This window comes from Alexandromys fortis, unplaced genomic scaffold (genome assembly GCF_014885135.2).
Source record: "Alexandromys fortis isolate MF-2015 unplaced genomic scaffold, M_Fortis_MF-2015_v1.1 scaffold_272, whole genome shotgun sequence".
Classification (NCBI taxonomy): Eukaryota; Metazoa; Chordata; class Mammalia; order Rodentia; family Cricetidae; genus Alexandromys; species Alexandromys fortis.
The window spans coordinates 492,478-509,457 of record NW_026068149.1 but is presented as its reverse complement, the minus strand read 5'-3'; the positions used below and the strand labels follow the sequence as shown (position 1 = coordinate 509,457).

The following is a 16,980-nucleotide window of genomic DNA, read 5'->3' as shown; positions in this document are numbered from 1 at the left end:
CGTTTGTGCGAAAGTTTGTCATCCTGTTGAGCCACTGCAGGGTTCTTACTTAAATTTATTGCTTTCTTTTGAGCCATCATGATTCACCTACTAGCTCTGAAATCTGAAGCCTAAACTATAGATCATCATGACATATATGTTCCAAGCTTTGTGTCAAGTACTCCAACTTAGATTAGAAGGAAGTTTAGTTTTGTGTATGTTTTTCCAAAACTGGAAATTATTTCTTTTTCAGAATCACTACCAAACTCACATTGCAAATTATTAAAGAAAAACAAAAACAAAATATAGTTGTTTATATCTGTGGGTTGGTCTGGGAACTCAGCTATATGATAAACCATGCATAAAACCCAGGATAGGGGTTGGCAATAGAGTCCTGAGAGAGTAATGCTCCATTTCAATAGAATTTCACTGCTCTCGAATTGTTTTTACTTGTGATGTCACATTCGACCTTCACAACAGTTGTGTGTCCTATCACTCTCCGACCTGGGCCTACTACTCGCAAGTTAACTCCCACACTACATCTAGAACACCCCCAGAGCAGGAGCTGTGTGCATGTCTAGTGCTTAGAATGGGACCAGGTGTCAAATTGCAGGCTGAGAGAGTTAGTGAAATGAGGCAAATTCTACAATCCTAAGTGTTCAGTATACACAGGTGTTATTACTGCAGATAGGAAAACTCAGGTGTATGAATCGTAACAAAATTGCCCAAGTCAAAGTGACTGAAAGGACATTATGCCAAATATCCAAGGTAGGCAAGGCATCATGGTGAAAAGCTGTTAGGTGTGGAAAGTTCATTTCACATGTTTTAGAATTTACTGTATGTATAAGGCATCCTGTTTTATGTATAAGCAATGAGCCAACATCTTAAAACAAAACTGTGCTGAAGAATAAGTTTAAATTGGTTTAAGAGGCATGGAATTAGATAAAATTATTAAATCAAATTTCAGAATACTCAGCTTCACTGTCTAGTTTCTGCTCACTTTTCCACAGTTCCTACCTAAAAGGCACGCAACAAAGTGCAGTGTATACAATTGCCAGAGTTTGTCCATAGTATAAAGGGAGAATAAAAGCAAAAAGTACTCTACAAAATCCAGCACTCACTTGACATCATTACAGTTTTAACCTCTTGACTATAAAGCAAGTGTCTTCTTTTTCTGCTTGACTTGTTTCATCAGAAAGTATTTTAATTTGTTTTTCTCTTATTATAGAAACTAATGAACTACAGAAGGTATTGTCTCAAAATATTTGCCTATATATTTGTATAACTAGAATGACATAAAAATCATGTAATACTTGTAGAACTGGGTGAGGAAATTTATGTGAAGTTGGCTTTCGGGAGGATAGCATCAAAGACTCAGAAGTCCTGATCTTTCATTGACCACCCAGCTGGTCTCCGTTGCAATGGAAGGACACACACTCTTTCTTCTGTCAACAGAATGGTGTGCCTTAGCCTTTCTACTAATTTAACAATGACTATGATATTGCTACCAGATTTTGTAAGACATTATTGGACATCTGCAACTGCTAAAATAAGATGCTATATACACTAGATGAAATCAGTTATTCAAAGAATATATGTTAACACTTCCTGAAACTAATGTCATGAAATACCAACAATAAAAATCCCCCCTTTTCATAAAAAAATCCCACACTACCCATGTTTCTTTAAATAACGATGAGGGACTGCACGTTTCTCTACTTCTCGGGACTAAAGCAGCTCTTTCGCAGGGACAGAGTAACCAGGCTTCTCTTCATGGGGAAGCATAAACTCGTCACAACACAGACTCCAGCAACTGTTCCCTGTGTTCCTCTGGGGACTGGAGATAATAATATCCTTTGGTCATCCTTGAGGGTGGACTATCTGTGTGTGAACCTACATGGCAACAGCAGGGCTGAGAGCCTGCCCGTGTCTACAGCACTTCCCTGACCGGTATCTTTTACTTGTGCAGCTAGAAAGATTCTGACACACACAGTAAGACACACACTGTGAAAAGCTGCACTATATTCAGACATGTGCACACACACAAACTGTGATCATAAAGAGAAGATAGAACTATAGTACTTCATTACGCTAGTGTGCCAATGTTTCGGTCTAATTCTTTTACCAATGTTTGGGTGAAGACAGGAGACTAGAAGTGAATGAATAGGAAGATGAATTTTGATTATCAGCTTGACGGGATTTTGAATCATCATGGAAACAGTCTCCAGGCTTGTCCAGGAGGCACCATCAGAACTAGGTTAAGCCAGGTGATACTATTATAGGTTAGCCCACGTGATACTATTATTTAGGTGGGAGATTCTATTTCGTAAGCTCAGGAGAGTAAATAAATATTTTCCCCTAAATATAAAGGAGAAAGCAAGATGAGCACCAGCACCCATCACCTCGACTTCCTGACAGCAGATGCAATGGGACCAGTTGCCTAAAATCCCTGCCATCACGACTTCCTCCTAACGATGGGCTATACCCTCAACAGATGACCCAAATGAGCATTTCCTTATTTACGCTCCTTTTGGTCAGCTGGTTTGTCACCTGGCAATGAGAAAAGTAACTAATAGGGAGAACTTCTGCCTATGGCCCTGGCAATATAGCAATGGAAGATAATGTGACAGGGTCAGCTTTGCTGTGGTTACAGTATTGTTGACTCTCTTCAGCAGCTACCAAAGCGCTAGGGGAATGAGTGCAGATAGGAATTTTCCTATCTATTCTATAATTTCCCTAAAGAAACCAAGTATGTGAGAGAAGAATGTCTCTGCTGGGTTTCTGTGGTTAACTGAGTTTCTTTTAGCTCTTTCCTGTGACTGTGTATTCAATAAACAGCACAGGACACGATCAAGTCTTCGCAAAGGAAGGAGGGGGTGTGACTGTGCGTCACTAGTCTAGAGACTTTAGGAAGATCAGGAAAGAAAGGAAGCCATGGTAGCAGGCAAGGCAAGGCCTGTAGATATCTCGTATGTATCTATTACTCTTCTGTTAAATCTTTAATTCTACATAAGCAAATTGAGACTATTCGAGTTCTTCACTTAAAAACTTCTTTCATAAAATTTGTTTCCATCGTGACCTATTTTCTCTTAATGTTCGTTTAAAAGTCGTTACTACAACTTATTTACTTATTTATGTATAAACTATAAAATTGGGGAAAAGGATATACTCATCTTGTTATCTTTGGCCTTACTTTTTGTAATTTTTTAGGTCTTTTCCTTTTCTGAATTACTCGTAGATGATCAAAACACATCCTTTCCTTACTCTGTCCACCTTCCTGTCAGCCCCTCTTCTCTTTCTCTCAATTTCTATTTGATGCCAAGGACATTAGAATAAAAGGTATAATGAAAAGATCATTTGTGCCCAAATAACTCTGCTTATCTGTGGGGCCTAGAGCCTAGATATTATTTCAAGAAAATGCCTTTATTTATGCTTTCACTAGCCCCCCCCCCACTCTTCCTTCTTGGACATATCACTGAAATAAGCCTTCTCATTACCTTGACCATATTCACACAAGTGAACACAAAAACATGAATGGTATTTTGGTGTTGTAAAAAATGTGGGTTCTTCTTGAAGTATATTTTAAAATGGTTACATCTGTATGTCTGAATCTGACTCAGACATACTTGGTCTATTGGATTGGGTATGCCCAAGCCCCACATTCTATGCCCTATTCTTTCTATCCTATTTTTGTTATTAGTCAAGACAGCATTTATAAAATCCAATTTCTGGACTGACCAGATCTGAGAGTTTTATAAAATTTATCAAAACTCCCAAGACCAATTAATGGAATAACTAGGAACAAGTATTTCTCTTAAATAGCTCCTCAGAATCTCCCGGATGAATAGCTTAGTACAAAATGCCAGTTTTGTGTGTGTGTCTGTATCTGCAGCTATACTGAAATGCCCTGGGAATCCTGCTATACAAGAAAGTCTGGTGTTGTGTGTCCATGATGTCCTCCAGTGTGTTTGATAGGCAGTGGGTCACATGCTGGATCTTGGAACACCAGCTCTAGGTTTCTTATTGCAAGTCATTCTGAACAGAGCTTTTCAGCTCTCTTTTGATGAAATCACCTTGTCTACTCTACTACAAAGGCACCAGCTTGTTTCCCAAGGGTAGAAGTTATACCATTTTGCAATATCTGGGTGACAGGAAGTCAGGTCTGTTGAATCACTTCCATAAACTCTCAGTTGAGACCCAAGAAGAAACTGTGGGCAGAAGTGTGTGCGTGGCCACGTAAGTGCCTACACGTGTACACACTCATTGCATTGTCTCTGAGAATCATGAACCCAGGTGGGTAAAAGCTCTTGGCTATGGCTTCTGGGATGTCAACCACACAGTTCCTGGAAGCATTTTCACAGCCTGCAGTGAATAGACCCCAGCAGTGATGCGGTGCCTTGGTCCTTGAAAGAAGGGAGCCATTATTCTGCAAATGGCAGAGATCCCACCACTGAGGAAGCAAACAGAACGTTTGGGAGGTAAAAGTTCAACAGGAGTCAACGGTCTTATCTTCCGATTGCACAACTTCACAGCTGGGTCTCAAGCTCGCAGCACATGCAAACACAAGTGGACGCACTGCTTTCTGAACTTTCTCGTTTCTCACATATATGACAATCCAGAACCCTTTCCCTTACAGCTCTGTGCCACAGAAGAATTGAGAAATGACCCAAAAAGTATTTAGCAGAAGAGTTAGCCACAGTGAGTGATTTCACAGCATACGTTTTTCCCCACCCCACATTCTAGAATTGTTGAAGACAATCCTGATTGCCTATGTCTCTAGAGCCCTTGTTCTTAAAACGCAGTTGCATGCAAGAAAAGCACGTTCATTCCATGCAACACAGCTCAGTTGTTGCCTCTAGGTCCAAGTACAGGGTACAACTCAGTTGGCAGCTCCTAGTACAAAGAAACATGCACAGCACAGCGATAGGAAGTATTCACCATCAACACAACGAAGTCAAGGAGCTGCAAAGCTGTAGTAGCCAGAGGAGGATCAACTTTCCTGATTTCAGTTAAAGGAATGTCTCTTGCATTATCATCCACTTGTTTGCCATTGCCTTTGCGCTTGGCTCTTACATATTACATTCGATGCAACTCAGATTAATTTCCAGGCTCAGTGTTCCCTCAGTTGCGATCCTTCCCTCAAATCCAGCCCTTATCTTTTGCATTGGTTTCATTAAAAAAAAATTGATATTCCTAAAATGTGGATTTCCTCCAATATCTTCTACTTTGCAAACTCCAGAACTGTTTTGGCCAATAAATTAAAATCCAGGGAAGAACTGACTGTTAGCTAAGGCTTCAGACATGCAAAGCGCACAACCCTAAGAAACAGCAGCATCTGGGACAGGAGGCTCCCATTAGTTGACATGAGGATGGCATAGGTTTTACAGATCAAACACATACAACAAACCAGTGGTGGCTTACTGAATGGAATGCATAATTGAACCAGGACCCAGACTAGGGAGCCGCCTCTTCCTCTAGCTCACGTACATTTATTTCACACCACCTCAGGCCACTCACAGTTTGCTTACCTGCTCATTGTTGCTCTCCCACCATTCCCCATACTCCCTTTGGGGGTGAAACACTCTATTTCCGACTTGTGCTGGGCCAGTCTCCTGTCTTTGTACCTGGTGAGCATGAACAAGGACAGGAGCAAACAGAAAATGTGATTGTGTGCTTCACCGCCAGGTTGAGGAAGAGCCGTGACTGCAAACATGGCCACCCCGCACCAAAACAAGGATTTCTGCTTCTCACTGTAATGGAAGCTACCTTGGGTTAGCCTTGATGATGCCAATAGTATATGGAAAAATTGGAAATGAGTTTGTTACTTGGGGGTTAAAACAAACACAGTATACTCTTTACATAACGGATTGATCTGTACATTCATCACGTCTTTTGGCCATCATAATCAATGGCCAAAAGAATACAATCCCTAGCATCTAGAAGAGATGATAGTCAATAAGGATTTGTTTAGTGCTTACCATGCATCGGACTTTGTACTAGAGCTTTACCTAAACTTGTTCCTGTCAGCAGTCCTGCAACAGAGGCTCTGCTATGGTTATTTCCATGTTACTATGGTTATTTCCATGTTACTATGGTTATTTCCATGTTACTATGGTTATTTCCATGTTACTATGGTTATTTCCATGTTACTATGGTTATTTCCATGTTACTATGGTTATTTCCATGTTACTATGGTTATTTCCATGTTACTGAAGAAGAGATGTAACATTGCAAAGATTAAGTAAATTGACAAAAGACAAACAACAAGTTGTTAATTTGGGCTTTGAATGCAAAGTCAAAGTTTGGAACCCAACTATAACCTTCTATCTTTAAGTTTTTGCAACTAAACTATGACATTGTTCCACCTTACTGAGGATACGATATCTGAATTTATTTTACATACTGGTAATATTAAAAGAAAAAGGGCCTCTTTTATATTTATGAAAGGTTCCTATAAACATTGAAAGAATGAAATTCAGCCGGACAGTGGTGGCTCACACCTTTAATCCCAACACAGAGGCTGGAGGCAGAGGCTGGTGGATCTCTATGAGTTCAAGGCCAGCCTCGTTTACTAGCACTAGTTATAGAGAAACCCTGTCTCAAAAAAAAAAAAAAAGGTTTGAAAGTCAGCTTTGGGTGGCTCATAATTTGGACTGTGCCTCAAATCCATTTTGTAGCAGAACCAATCGCTCACCTCCCCAGGGAGCTCCTAGTTGTGTTTTCAAGAATGAGTACTCCACTCTCTTTAACAAGAATCTACCAGGTGTAGAAGATGAGCCATGTTAAGGGCTCTTTTGAGATGGAATGAAAGCTTGTGTAGAAATAGTCTTACTCATTGTTTTAAATCTGTGGAATAAGAAGAGACACAGTCAGTTCTCGCTTCAAATAAGAACTGCCAGGCTGACTTAATTGACTTTGCTAAAATCACAAGGCAAACCAATAGAAAACAACTTCCAGGATAGCTTTCAAGGTACGGGGCTTGAGCATATGTAGTTTGTTCCACGTGGCTTTGGCTTGATGTGATACCTGACATTGTTCATGCAGTGAAAAGGGAGTTGCCATGAGAAGACTTGTTTAGCCTAGTTTAGTCATGTTCTCTTTGGTATCTTTTTTCCTGCTATTTCACTAGTAAAAGGCATAAAACAAAATGGAATGTCATCAAGATGATTACTGGCCCTGCGGGAGAAGTCTTAGAATTTTTCTACTTCCAAAGTGTTAACACTGTTTTGCATTTGAATAAAAATAGATCCTTACATCAAATTCAATGGAGATAATGGATTAACTTATGAACTGGATGTTAGTTGAGCAGATATAATCCATAATCCATGGGTTTATAGGCAACCTGTAAAGATAATCATCAGATCTTGCCTTAGCAGGTTCACATAATGATGGGAGAAGGAAGAGAAGAATAAAGACACGCATAACTGTAGAATAAGGCCATGCAGAAGAGGAAAACAATTTGTTTAAAAAGTGGAGACCGGGGCAAAGGCAGACAGAGGGATCTTTGTTTTATGAAAGAAGTAAGTTAGAAGGGACGCTCATTATCCGCCATTGGACAACACTTCATGTATCACTACTTAGTACTTGCTTTTTATTTGTGAATAGGATGGTACATCCAAAATATCATTGTACAGCTCCAACTAAAATGGCATTGCTGGAGTACTAAATTTATTATGGGCTTACAATTCTTACAAAGGGACCTAAAGACATTTTTCAAAATCTTCTTATAGGTTGTTTAGATTCTTCATAAACGTTTTTAAATAGCTACAATTTTATTGCTGGAAATAGGTCCTGCGTCTGCCTCTTTCTCCCTGGATCTTTGGCTTTACCTTGCTCTACCTCTCCCACCCGCCTCTCGGGGTGTGCATGCATGCATTCTGGTTTGAACCGAAGGCCTTATACATTCTAATTACTTGTTTTGCTGTTGAGATAGATGCACCCTTGTTCATATTGAAATAATTTTATGCAGAATAATTGGAACCTTTACTACGGAAACGGCACTAATAGAAAGGGAGAATAAGTTTAAAGAGTGAATAGATAGGAATACCCTCTTCCAGAAAACATCATTTATCAGTATAAATCTATCCCAATGGTACAGCCAATTTATGTTTTCTTCAACTAACTTTTCTTTCTTTTTTTTTCAGAAAATAAGTATGGCAGAACTGGGAAAGATGATAAGTGAGGAAAAAAATCTTTCTTAGTCAATGAAATACATATTTTGCAAGATTTTGAGTGGGGGACATTTGATGCACTTAGAAGAGAAATCACTCAATGTCTCAGAAAAATTATAGAGGCTGTGGAGTTGGTCATTAATAAAATGCTTCAAATGCAAGCATGAAGACATTTGTTAGATTCCAGCACCCACATGAAAAGCCATAAGTAGTGATTTATGACTATCGTTTAAATCCTGAGGAGGTGGAGTGTAGCGGCACATGCTGTACTTTCAATACTGGGAAAGCAGAGAGAGAACCTGCCTTAAACTCATTTGCTCTCTAGACTAGCCCAATCTGTGAGTCCAGGTCTTTGAGAAACCCTGTTGCTAAAAACAACGTGAACAACCCCCGAGGAATGATACTCTAGGTTGATTCCAGGTCTCCAACATGCAGACACACACACACACACACACACACACACACACACACACACAATCCCAGAAAGTATTTTTATCTCAGTAAGTGAGGGAGGATTTTAAGATTATGTAGAAATAAACCTACACACTCAGAATTCATTAGAGCGTATAAAACAAAACTATTTTGTGAGTAACTCACTGGCACTGAAGAAGTATTCTATGAATAAATGATAAGTTAGAAGTTATCAAATGTCTGTCAAGACTTTGTTGCTATTATTTGTCTTTTTGTTGTTGTTGTTTTATTTTGTGGTGCTGGACATCGACGCTGAAGATCGACCCATGCTCAACTGAAACAATTTTATAGATTTTTGTCAAGAGACAAAGGATAAGAAAAAGATGAAGATGTTTAAAATAAGAAATAAATTTTGTATAGTTTTGAGGTAACATAATTGCAGAAAAAAAGAAGGCAGAGCATGATTTTCTACTTGATAATTATCTGACTCTTTCAATATCTTTGTTCAAACATTAGTACCTTCTGCTACACCCCCCTCATCTGAAAGAATAAGCCCCACTCCATAGTGTTCCTGTTACTGCTTTTATCAGGAATAGGTATGCAATATAAATAATATTTTATTTAGTTCTTATTCTACTGTGTCCTTTTCTCAGTGAAATCTCTAACAAAAAGTAGACTCTATGATAGCATGTTTTTGAGTACTTTTAATTACTGCTACCTTCCCTGTTCTTATGATATTGCTGAACTCATTATTTATGGGTGATAATGTTTGTCGATGGAAGGCCTGGATAAATGCATGAATAATAGGAAAATCAAGTTATGGAGACATATTTAGGCACAAAGAAAGGACACCTATCAATTCGTGTTAAGGGCTCTTGGACTTATCAATGTAGTCAGAGTAGTTATCAAAAAGAGTAGAATGGATGAAATTAGAATTGTGTGAAATTAAGCACTATTGTCCATATGTATATAACTCCTCAAAAGGGCATGACACCCTAATCTACAGGGTGGCAGTGTTGTGTTAACTCTTTCATGAATGGTGTTCATGCCCTTAAAGCAGAGACTACAGAAGATCTCCCACTTCCACATGGTGAGGTCACATACAGAAGACATTCTAAAAATTCAAAGTTATGATTATTTCAAAATCTTCACAATCTGTCATTTAGATAACTAAAATTTTGCTTGAAGAATAAAATTTATCAGATGTAAAAGTACTTTCAAACAACTACAGCCCTGAATTTCTATAAGAATAATATGACAGGAACTTGAAAACACTGAAAAATTTGATTTTTTAAATCTTTTTTACTGAATTATATCATCCTAAAATATTCTTTAGAAGGTGCGCATAAATTTGGGAAGGTGACATGGTAAAGGTATCTTGGAAGAGTTGGGGAGGTGCAGTGAGGGATGGATGAGATCAAAATATATTGTATGTATGTATGACATTTTCAAAGAATATATTAAAAAAATAATTGACATCCACCAGATATTAAATATGGGAAGGTCTTGATCTTTTCAGTCAGTTTTTAGAACTGTGAGAAGCAAATCTTGTTCATAAGCTGCTCAGTTGTGATAATATTCTGTCATAATAGTCTGTATACCTAAGACCAGCAAGTAGTTGATGGAGTATGCAGGGAAACCAGAAAAAAAGGGATGAAAATAGTGTGCTGTGGGACAATGGTCTTATATCCAGTAAAGGTTTTGACACTTGTACTGGTTTAATAAAATGCTGATTGTCCAGTAGCAGGCAAGAAGTATAGGCAGGGTGACCAGAACAGGAGAATTCTGGGACAATGAAAGTCTCAGTCTGTGATGGTCACCCAGACCAAAAGGAAGCAAGATGAGAATGCCTCACTGAGAAAATGTACCAAGCCACATGGCTAACACAGACAAAATTCATGGGCTAATTTAAGATGTAAGAGTTAATAAGAAGCCTGAGCTAGTAGGCCAAATATTTTATAATTAATGTAGACCTCTGTGTGTTTCTTTGGGACTGAATGGCTGCAGGGCTGGGCAGGATGGAAACCCCTGTCAACAAATGCGGCCAATATAGACAACTGCATCCACATAAAACCTGAGAGAGCTTGGGAAGTTATGCTGGACACCAAAGAACAGAGTAAAGCACAGCTTCTTGGTAGCAGCATTTTCTCAGGTGGGCTCTGTTTGATAGAGGCAAGTGCATCTCATTTAAGAGAGGCTTCCTGACTCAGCTTGCAGCTCTTAAAGAGGCCCTGCTATCAAACACTTAAATGGTGTTTATGAATAGCCAACACCCTGCTTCTTGGTGGTGGCAGGGACCTTAAAACTCCATAGAGTTGTGGCAATAAATGTGGCTCCAGACAGTAACTTTGCCTTAAAGCTAGACTCTCAGAAAGCTAAGGAATGGGGTGGATCCAGCTGTCAAAGCCATGATTTTAATCCTTGTCATATTGCTTAGCAAATTAAAGACTCAAGTGGTCAGGAAAAAAAAAAAAGAGATAAACAGTAAAGATATATTCAGGTAAAAAAAAACCTTTAAGCAGTTTACAGTGTGTTTAAAAATATATGTAGGCTTGAGAGAGAAAAGAAAAAGGATAAAGTCCTTAAAAAAAAGAAAGGAGAGTAGTTGGGTGTGGTTCCACACACCCTTAATCCCTGCACTTGGGAGGCAGAGGCAGGCTGATCTCTGTGAGTTCAAGCACATCCTGGTCTACAGAGTGAATTCCATATCAGCCAAAGATACACAGAGAAATCCTGTCTCAATAAAACAAAAATTAAAAATAAAAGAAATAGAGTTTAAAATAAAGCCACGTAAAGATGGAAATTACACATAGAGTCTGGATGCTGTGTTGTCTTTACATTGATTGATGGCTGAGGAAGGAGCAACAGCTGCTAGAAGAAGCCTGAGTTAATAGGCCAACCAGTTTATAATTAATGTAGATCTCTGTGTGTTTCTTTGGGACTGAACAGCTGCAGGACTGGATGGGACAGAAACCTCTGTCAACAATAGTGAAACTACAAAGCTAAGAAATTCAGATAGAAGATGCTACTTCCCTTTAGGGCCTCCCTAGCTTTGCATCTAGGCAGTCAAAAGGCGAGATAAACTGTGATGTCCTGTGCCAATGAGGAACATTTGCAGTCTTCTAAGAAGCTTTTCCTGTACCATATGAGTCCTTCAGAAAGCTTCTCCTCACCTTTTCAAACCAAGTGCTTTTGGCTAAAAAAGCTTTTATTCCAGCTTTCTACCCAGGGCCTCACAGTTGGTGAGACTTAGAAATGGGGCTGGAAATAGAACTTTTCCATCCAAATCACAGGGTCTTTGCTGACATCTTACTCTTCCCTCATTTTGTGCTGAGAAAAATTTATTTAAGTAGTCCAATAATGCATTTGAGATACAAGAAAGGTCATATATGAAGGCAGCAGTGTGGGCTTAATTGGCCTAGGTTTTGAGCACAGTATAAACTGATTTTTTTCTAAAGGTCAAATTTGACTACATAATGGCCAAGTAGAAAAAAAGCCACTCTCCAGGCTCCCTCTTAACATACAAACAAAATGCCAGTCCATCCCCTAGGGATCACTTAGAGAAAAGCAAAAAATCTGCAATGTTCGAAAAAGGCATCACTGAAGAGAACTGGTAATAAGCAGTATAGGACCAGCACAGCATCCTAAGACAGACAGTGACGAGGGATGCAAGACTCCAAAACCTCCAAAATATTTCCAGGAGTGCCAAAGGGAAGTCCAAACCAAACTTCAAAGTAAAGTTGATGAGAGCAAAATTATAGATGAAGACACATGGAAAAGTATTAATGAGTAGTAAAGGAGTAAGGACCAATTTAAAAAGCTGTCACAAGTGAAGCATTGCTGGGTAACTCTCTGGTCCTTAAAATTGTGTGTATTGATACATGAGGAAATACATTAGAATGACTTATCAAATATTCCACAAATTGTGTGGATTCCATACCTATTCATGTAGAGGGAAATATGAGGAAAGTAGGAGGGGGAAATGAAGCGAGGATATGATCATATTTCACTTTATAGATGTATGAAATTCTCAAGATAAAGATAAAATGAGAAAAAGAAAAATACAAACTCAGGGACATAGAAACAAAGCAAAGCAAAAAAAAAATCTTTTGCCCAGATGTAAAATGCTGACTTAATTCATTTCAGCTTAAAAACAAAAAATGAGCATGATTAATAATCTCATAAAAGAACATCAGAGGTAATCACAAACTTCGAACATATTCAAAAGGTGTCAAGGAACATATTATTTTGTGTTCTGTATAAAAACAAATGAAGGCAGAAGTTGACTGGTGTGGAAGCAATGCAACTAAGCAATCACAGTATAAAAAAAAGGGTTTATTGGCCCAATAATTCTAGCCATAGATGTGTGTAAACTCTTTTCACAAATATTTTCTCTTTCAGTGTTATAAAAATGATAAAAAATTAAACAAGGATAAAAACAACTAGAGAGCAATTTAATAAATTAAACTGTTTAAATTACAGTGCAAACATTATGGAAATGTATTAAATTTTATATTGAATGAAGTCTTTCATTCATTTACCTTCCAGAGAATTCCCAAAGATCGATGTTTAATCCCACTAACAATGAGAACAGTTTTCAGATAAACAACTTCTCAAGTGACTGCCTTTTCATGTGTTTGTTTTTTCCTACATTGCCATTTGTCTCACAATCAAGAGAAGTCTTGAAGACGTGGATTTAGAAGCTAGTCCCAAGATGCTTTATAAGTATACATCACATTCCTGGAAAAAAAAGTTTCAGCCTGAAGATAAATATTAAGTAGAGGGAAAAGCTCCCCAAGAACAGGACCGGGGCAAAGAAAATTTTTAATTAAATGTTAATGGCAGTTTTGGATTTATCTCAGGTCTAAGGTATTTTTAGGACAATGTCTTATTCTAATAGAAATGAGTTGTTTCTCAGTGGGGATTTATCCTTATATTTTGTGTGTAAATAAACAAAAAGGGTTGGGAGTGAGAAGAACCCGGGTTTATAATGACCAGATGAACTATTATTTATTAAGCACCTAGAATACAACACACCCTGTTCTAAGGACATACTCAAATCTTATTTAATCCTTGTCAAATGCTATTGACTAGCTAATATTATTGTTCCTATTTTATAAATAAGAAAATCCTATGACATGGGGAAATTAAATAATTTGTTCAATATCACCAGCCTGATAAGTATGATACGTATTGCTTCCTATTGAAATGCTAGCTACATATATTACCTGGACCATCGTTTCCTCTGTAAGTAGTCTAAAGGAAACAGGAAACTGTGTTAGCTTTCAAAATGCTTTCATTATTTCTTGTAGATCTTCTTGATTGGTGTTTGTACCTTTGCTTCATCATCGTCTCTTTTCTTTTCTCACGTGTTTTAAAAAGCATTTTATTTTGATTAAAACATGGTGAGGCAGGGATTGGAGAAGGAAATTTTGGTATGTTGGGTCCATGTATGTATCTGAGGTATGAAGAGCAAGGAAAGGCGAGCTGTAGTTTCTGCTCAAGCTTGCAAGAAGGCCATGGGAAGGAAGAGTGCCTGGTTCCCATTTGGTCCTGTGAGCTGTTAAAACAATATCCAGAAGAATCAGCTGGATGCCATGGTACCCAGAAGATAGGACAAAAGTCATAAGTCTCTGACTAGGCTTCCATGACCTACTTCCTTCTATTCTTTTCCATTATTTTAAGAAAGTCATTTTAATTAAGAGAATTAGATTTTCCTGGCTTTAGGATGCTCTTTTATGGTTTATGGCAATGGCACACAATTGTAACAGTCGAATTTTCTCAATTTGTTCCCTTTAAGTGAAAACCTATTACTATAACTGAAGCATATATCACATTAGGTAGAAAGCAGACAATTTTAATTTCATAATTGGAGACACTCAAGGAAACCTTCACGAATGTTTAATGATTCCTTAGAATTATGTGTCTGGGACTGTGGTAGCTTAAATGTAATTGACCCTCCTGAGCTCACAGGGAGAGCTACAATTGGAGTGTGGCCTTGTTGAAGTAGGTGTGACATTGAAGTGTTTGTAACTTTGTAGACGGAAGTGTGTCACAGTCTCTTCTGCTTAAGCTTTGCTCATCACAGTTGACTTCCTATTGTATACAAGATGTAAGACTCTTAGCTACTTCTCTAGCTGTATGGGTATTTAGGAATATAGGAGTGAATCATAAATGAATGTGACTAACACAGAGACATTCATTGCCGTTTTTGGTACTTTGGGGATTCTTTCCATGACTCTTTGTAGATAATAAAAAATCCCAGACACTCATATCTCTTATGAATGATGTGGTATTCAAAAGAAAAAAAAAACAAAGAAACATAACCCCCAAACCTGCAGACATGCTTGCTTCAGATTGGCTTACGGACATGGCTGTTAGTCAATTTATTGATTTCTAGTTAATTTAGGAGTGTCCAACCCACTGTGAGTAGTGGTGTTCCCTAGACATGTCGGGTGGAGCTCTATAAGGTAGGTAGCTGAACATGAGCCTGGAGCAAGCTAGTGGGCAGCGTTCCTTGGTGATTTCTAGTTTAAGGTATTCCTCTACTGAATTTCCTGTTCTGCTGGAGTTCTTGCCTTGACTTCCCTCAATGACACACTGTCACGTGTAAGATGAAACAATTCTCCCATTCCCAGGTCGCTGTTGGCTGAGATGTTTTATGACAGCCGTGGAAAGCAAAGTGAGATAACCGCATATTTGTATGATTTTGAACAGCATACGTCATTTAATTTCTTCTTTGAAGAATGGGAACAGAACTGCTTCTCTCATAAGATTGACGCTTTACAGAGATTTGAGTATTTAGTCTTGCAAGCACCTTGTAGGTTTAGTTCTATATAATTATGATTCTATAAATACAAGACAGAGTAGTATAATAACCTGCTCAATGTTGGACAACTACAGAGGACCAAGCCAGGACACACATTTGGACTGATGAACTCTCAGGTGTGTGTTCTAGAACTTTAGATTAAAGAAAGGAACTGTAATTACTAAAGAAAGAGATAACTTATAGGAAAAGAAAAACCAGTTAAAAAAATCAAAGTCAGAGCTTATGAAATCAAAAGAAAAAGATGAAGAAAACGAGGTCAGGCAATATGTTAGGGCTTTCAGTACATTGTCTCAAACATCCCGCAATAAAGTAAAATAACTTTATTTGCATGAAAATTACAGCTCACAACTAATAAATGTTGATGTTGGGATTCCCACTAGGTATTGCTGACCATCTACTATACATAGACAAGGGCTGTGTACCTTTCATAGTAGATACCAGTTGCGTGGTTGAGGGAAGAAAATGCACTGTATGACTTCTGTACTCAAGGAATTCAGAATCTAATTGAGATGACAAACAAGTCCAACATAGACGCACAGTTAGACCATACTGATTTTGTGAAGTTAGCAACACCTATTTATTTGGTGTTCTTAAGACCACTCTCCTAGAATTAAAACGGAAAATGCTGCAACGGAAGTAGATTCTACTCTGGCCTGAGAGGTGAGCTGTGTATAATTGTACTGATAATTACGTTAATTGTGTAAGGGGCATGAAGAACTACATTCAGTGTAAAGATTAGAACGGTCTTTTCCTGACACCTTTATTCTTCATGTGGATGAAGCATAGTAGATCCAAAGGCCTAGTTTTTTCCTCTTTCATTTCTAGAAGGAAGATGAGGTACACAGGGGAGATGGTGGCAAGCATACCGATCAAGCTTACTTTCTTGCATATGACTGTAAATAAAATAAAGTTTTCTAAATTCCCTGAAGTCAGAGACATCATTGCATCCTATTATTCACAAAGATCAACATTCTGCTGGGTTTCCAAAAGATTAAAAAAAAAGTCCTGCATAAAAGAATAAGAGGATGAGAATCAAAAAGATGGTGGAGATGGTAGATAATTTCAGGAAATGTTGATAGAACAATGAAGAAAACAAAGGCCTCAACTAGAATCGACACAGCTAAGCATTCACTGACACCGTTCCTGTCCCTTCTCGCATGATTCCTCTCTGCCCCCCCCCTTTTTTTATATATACTTTCATGTCTCCCACAAAGGTTTATATTTCCCACAACTCCTTATTGATGTTACTTACAACTTTGGATCTACTATAAGGAGAGTTGTCACCTGGGGAAAGGACAGTATTCTATTCACAATTCTTTCTGAGATTATGGTGGAATTCAACCCGTGTTCATGCTTTCTACACTCGGTTACACTCCTAGTGCTGGAGTTTAAAAAAAAAAATGTTGTCTAACCTTGGCAGAAAATGTGGTAAATAAGCCGGGCGGTGGTGGTGCATGCCTTTAATCCCAGCACTTGGGAGGCAGAGGCAGGTGGATCTCTGTGAGTTCGAGACCAGCCTGGTCTAAAGAGCTAGTTCCAGGACAGGCTCCAAAACCACAGAGAAACCCTGTCTCGAAAAACCAAAAAAAA

General features: G+C 38.3%; 1 protein-coding gene across 2 annotated transcripts in view; it reads right to left on the bottom strand.

Annotated features, from left to right (window-relative positions):
- Positions 1 to 16,980, bottom strand: part of Grm5 (glutamate metabotropic receptor 5) — a 308,427-nt gene that overhangs the window by 11,203 nt on the left and 280,244 nt on the right. The window contains exon 8 of one of the 2 annotated variants that reach the window (XM_050127222.1): positions 5,508 to 5,603. The exons of the other annotated variant lie outside the window; for it this stretch is intronic. Coding sequence (XP_049983179.1) covers positions 5,508 to 5,603 — 96 coding nt within the window. The remainder of the gene's footprint in view (positions 1 to 5,507; positions 5,604 to 16,980) is intronic. 2 annotated transcript variants of the gene reach the window in all.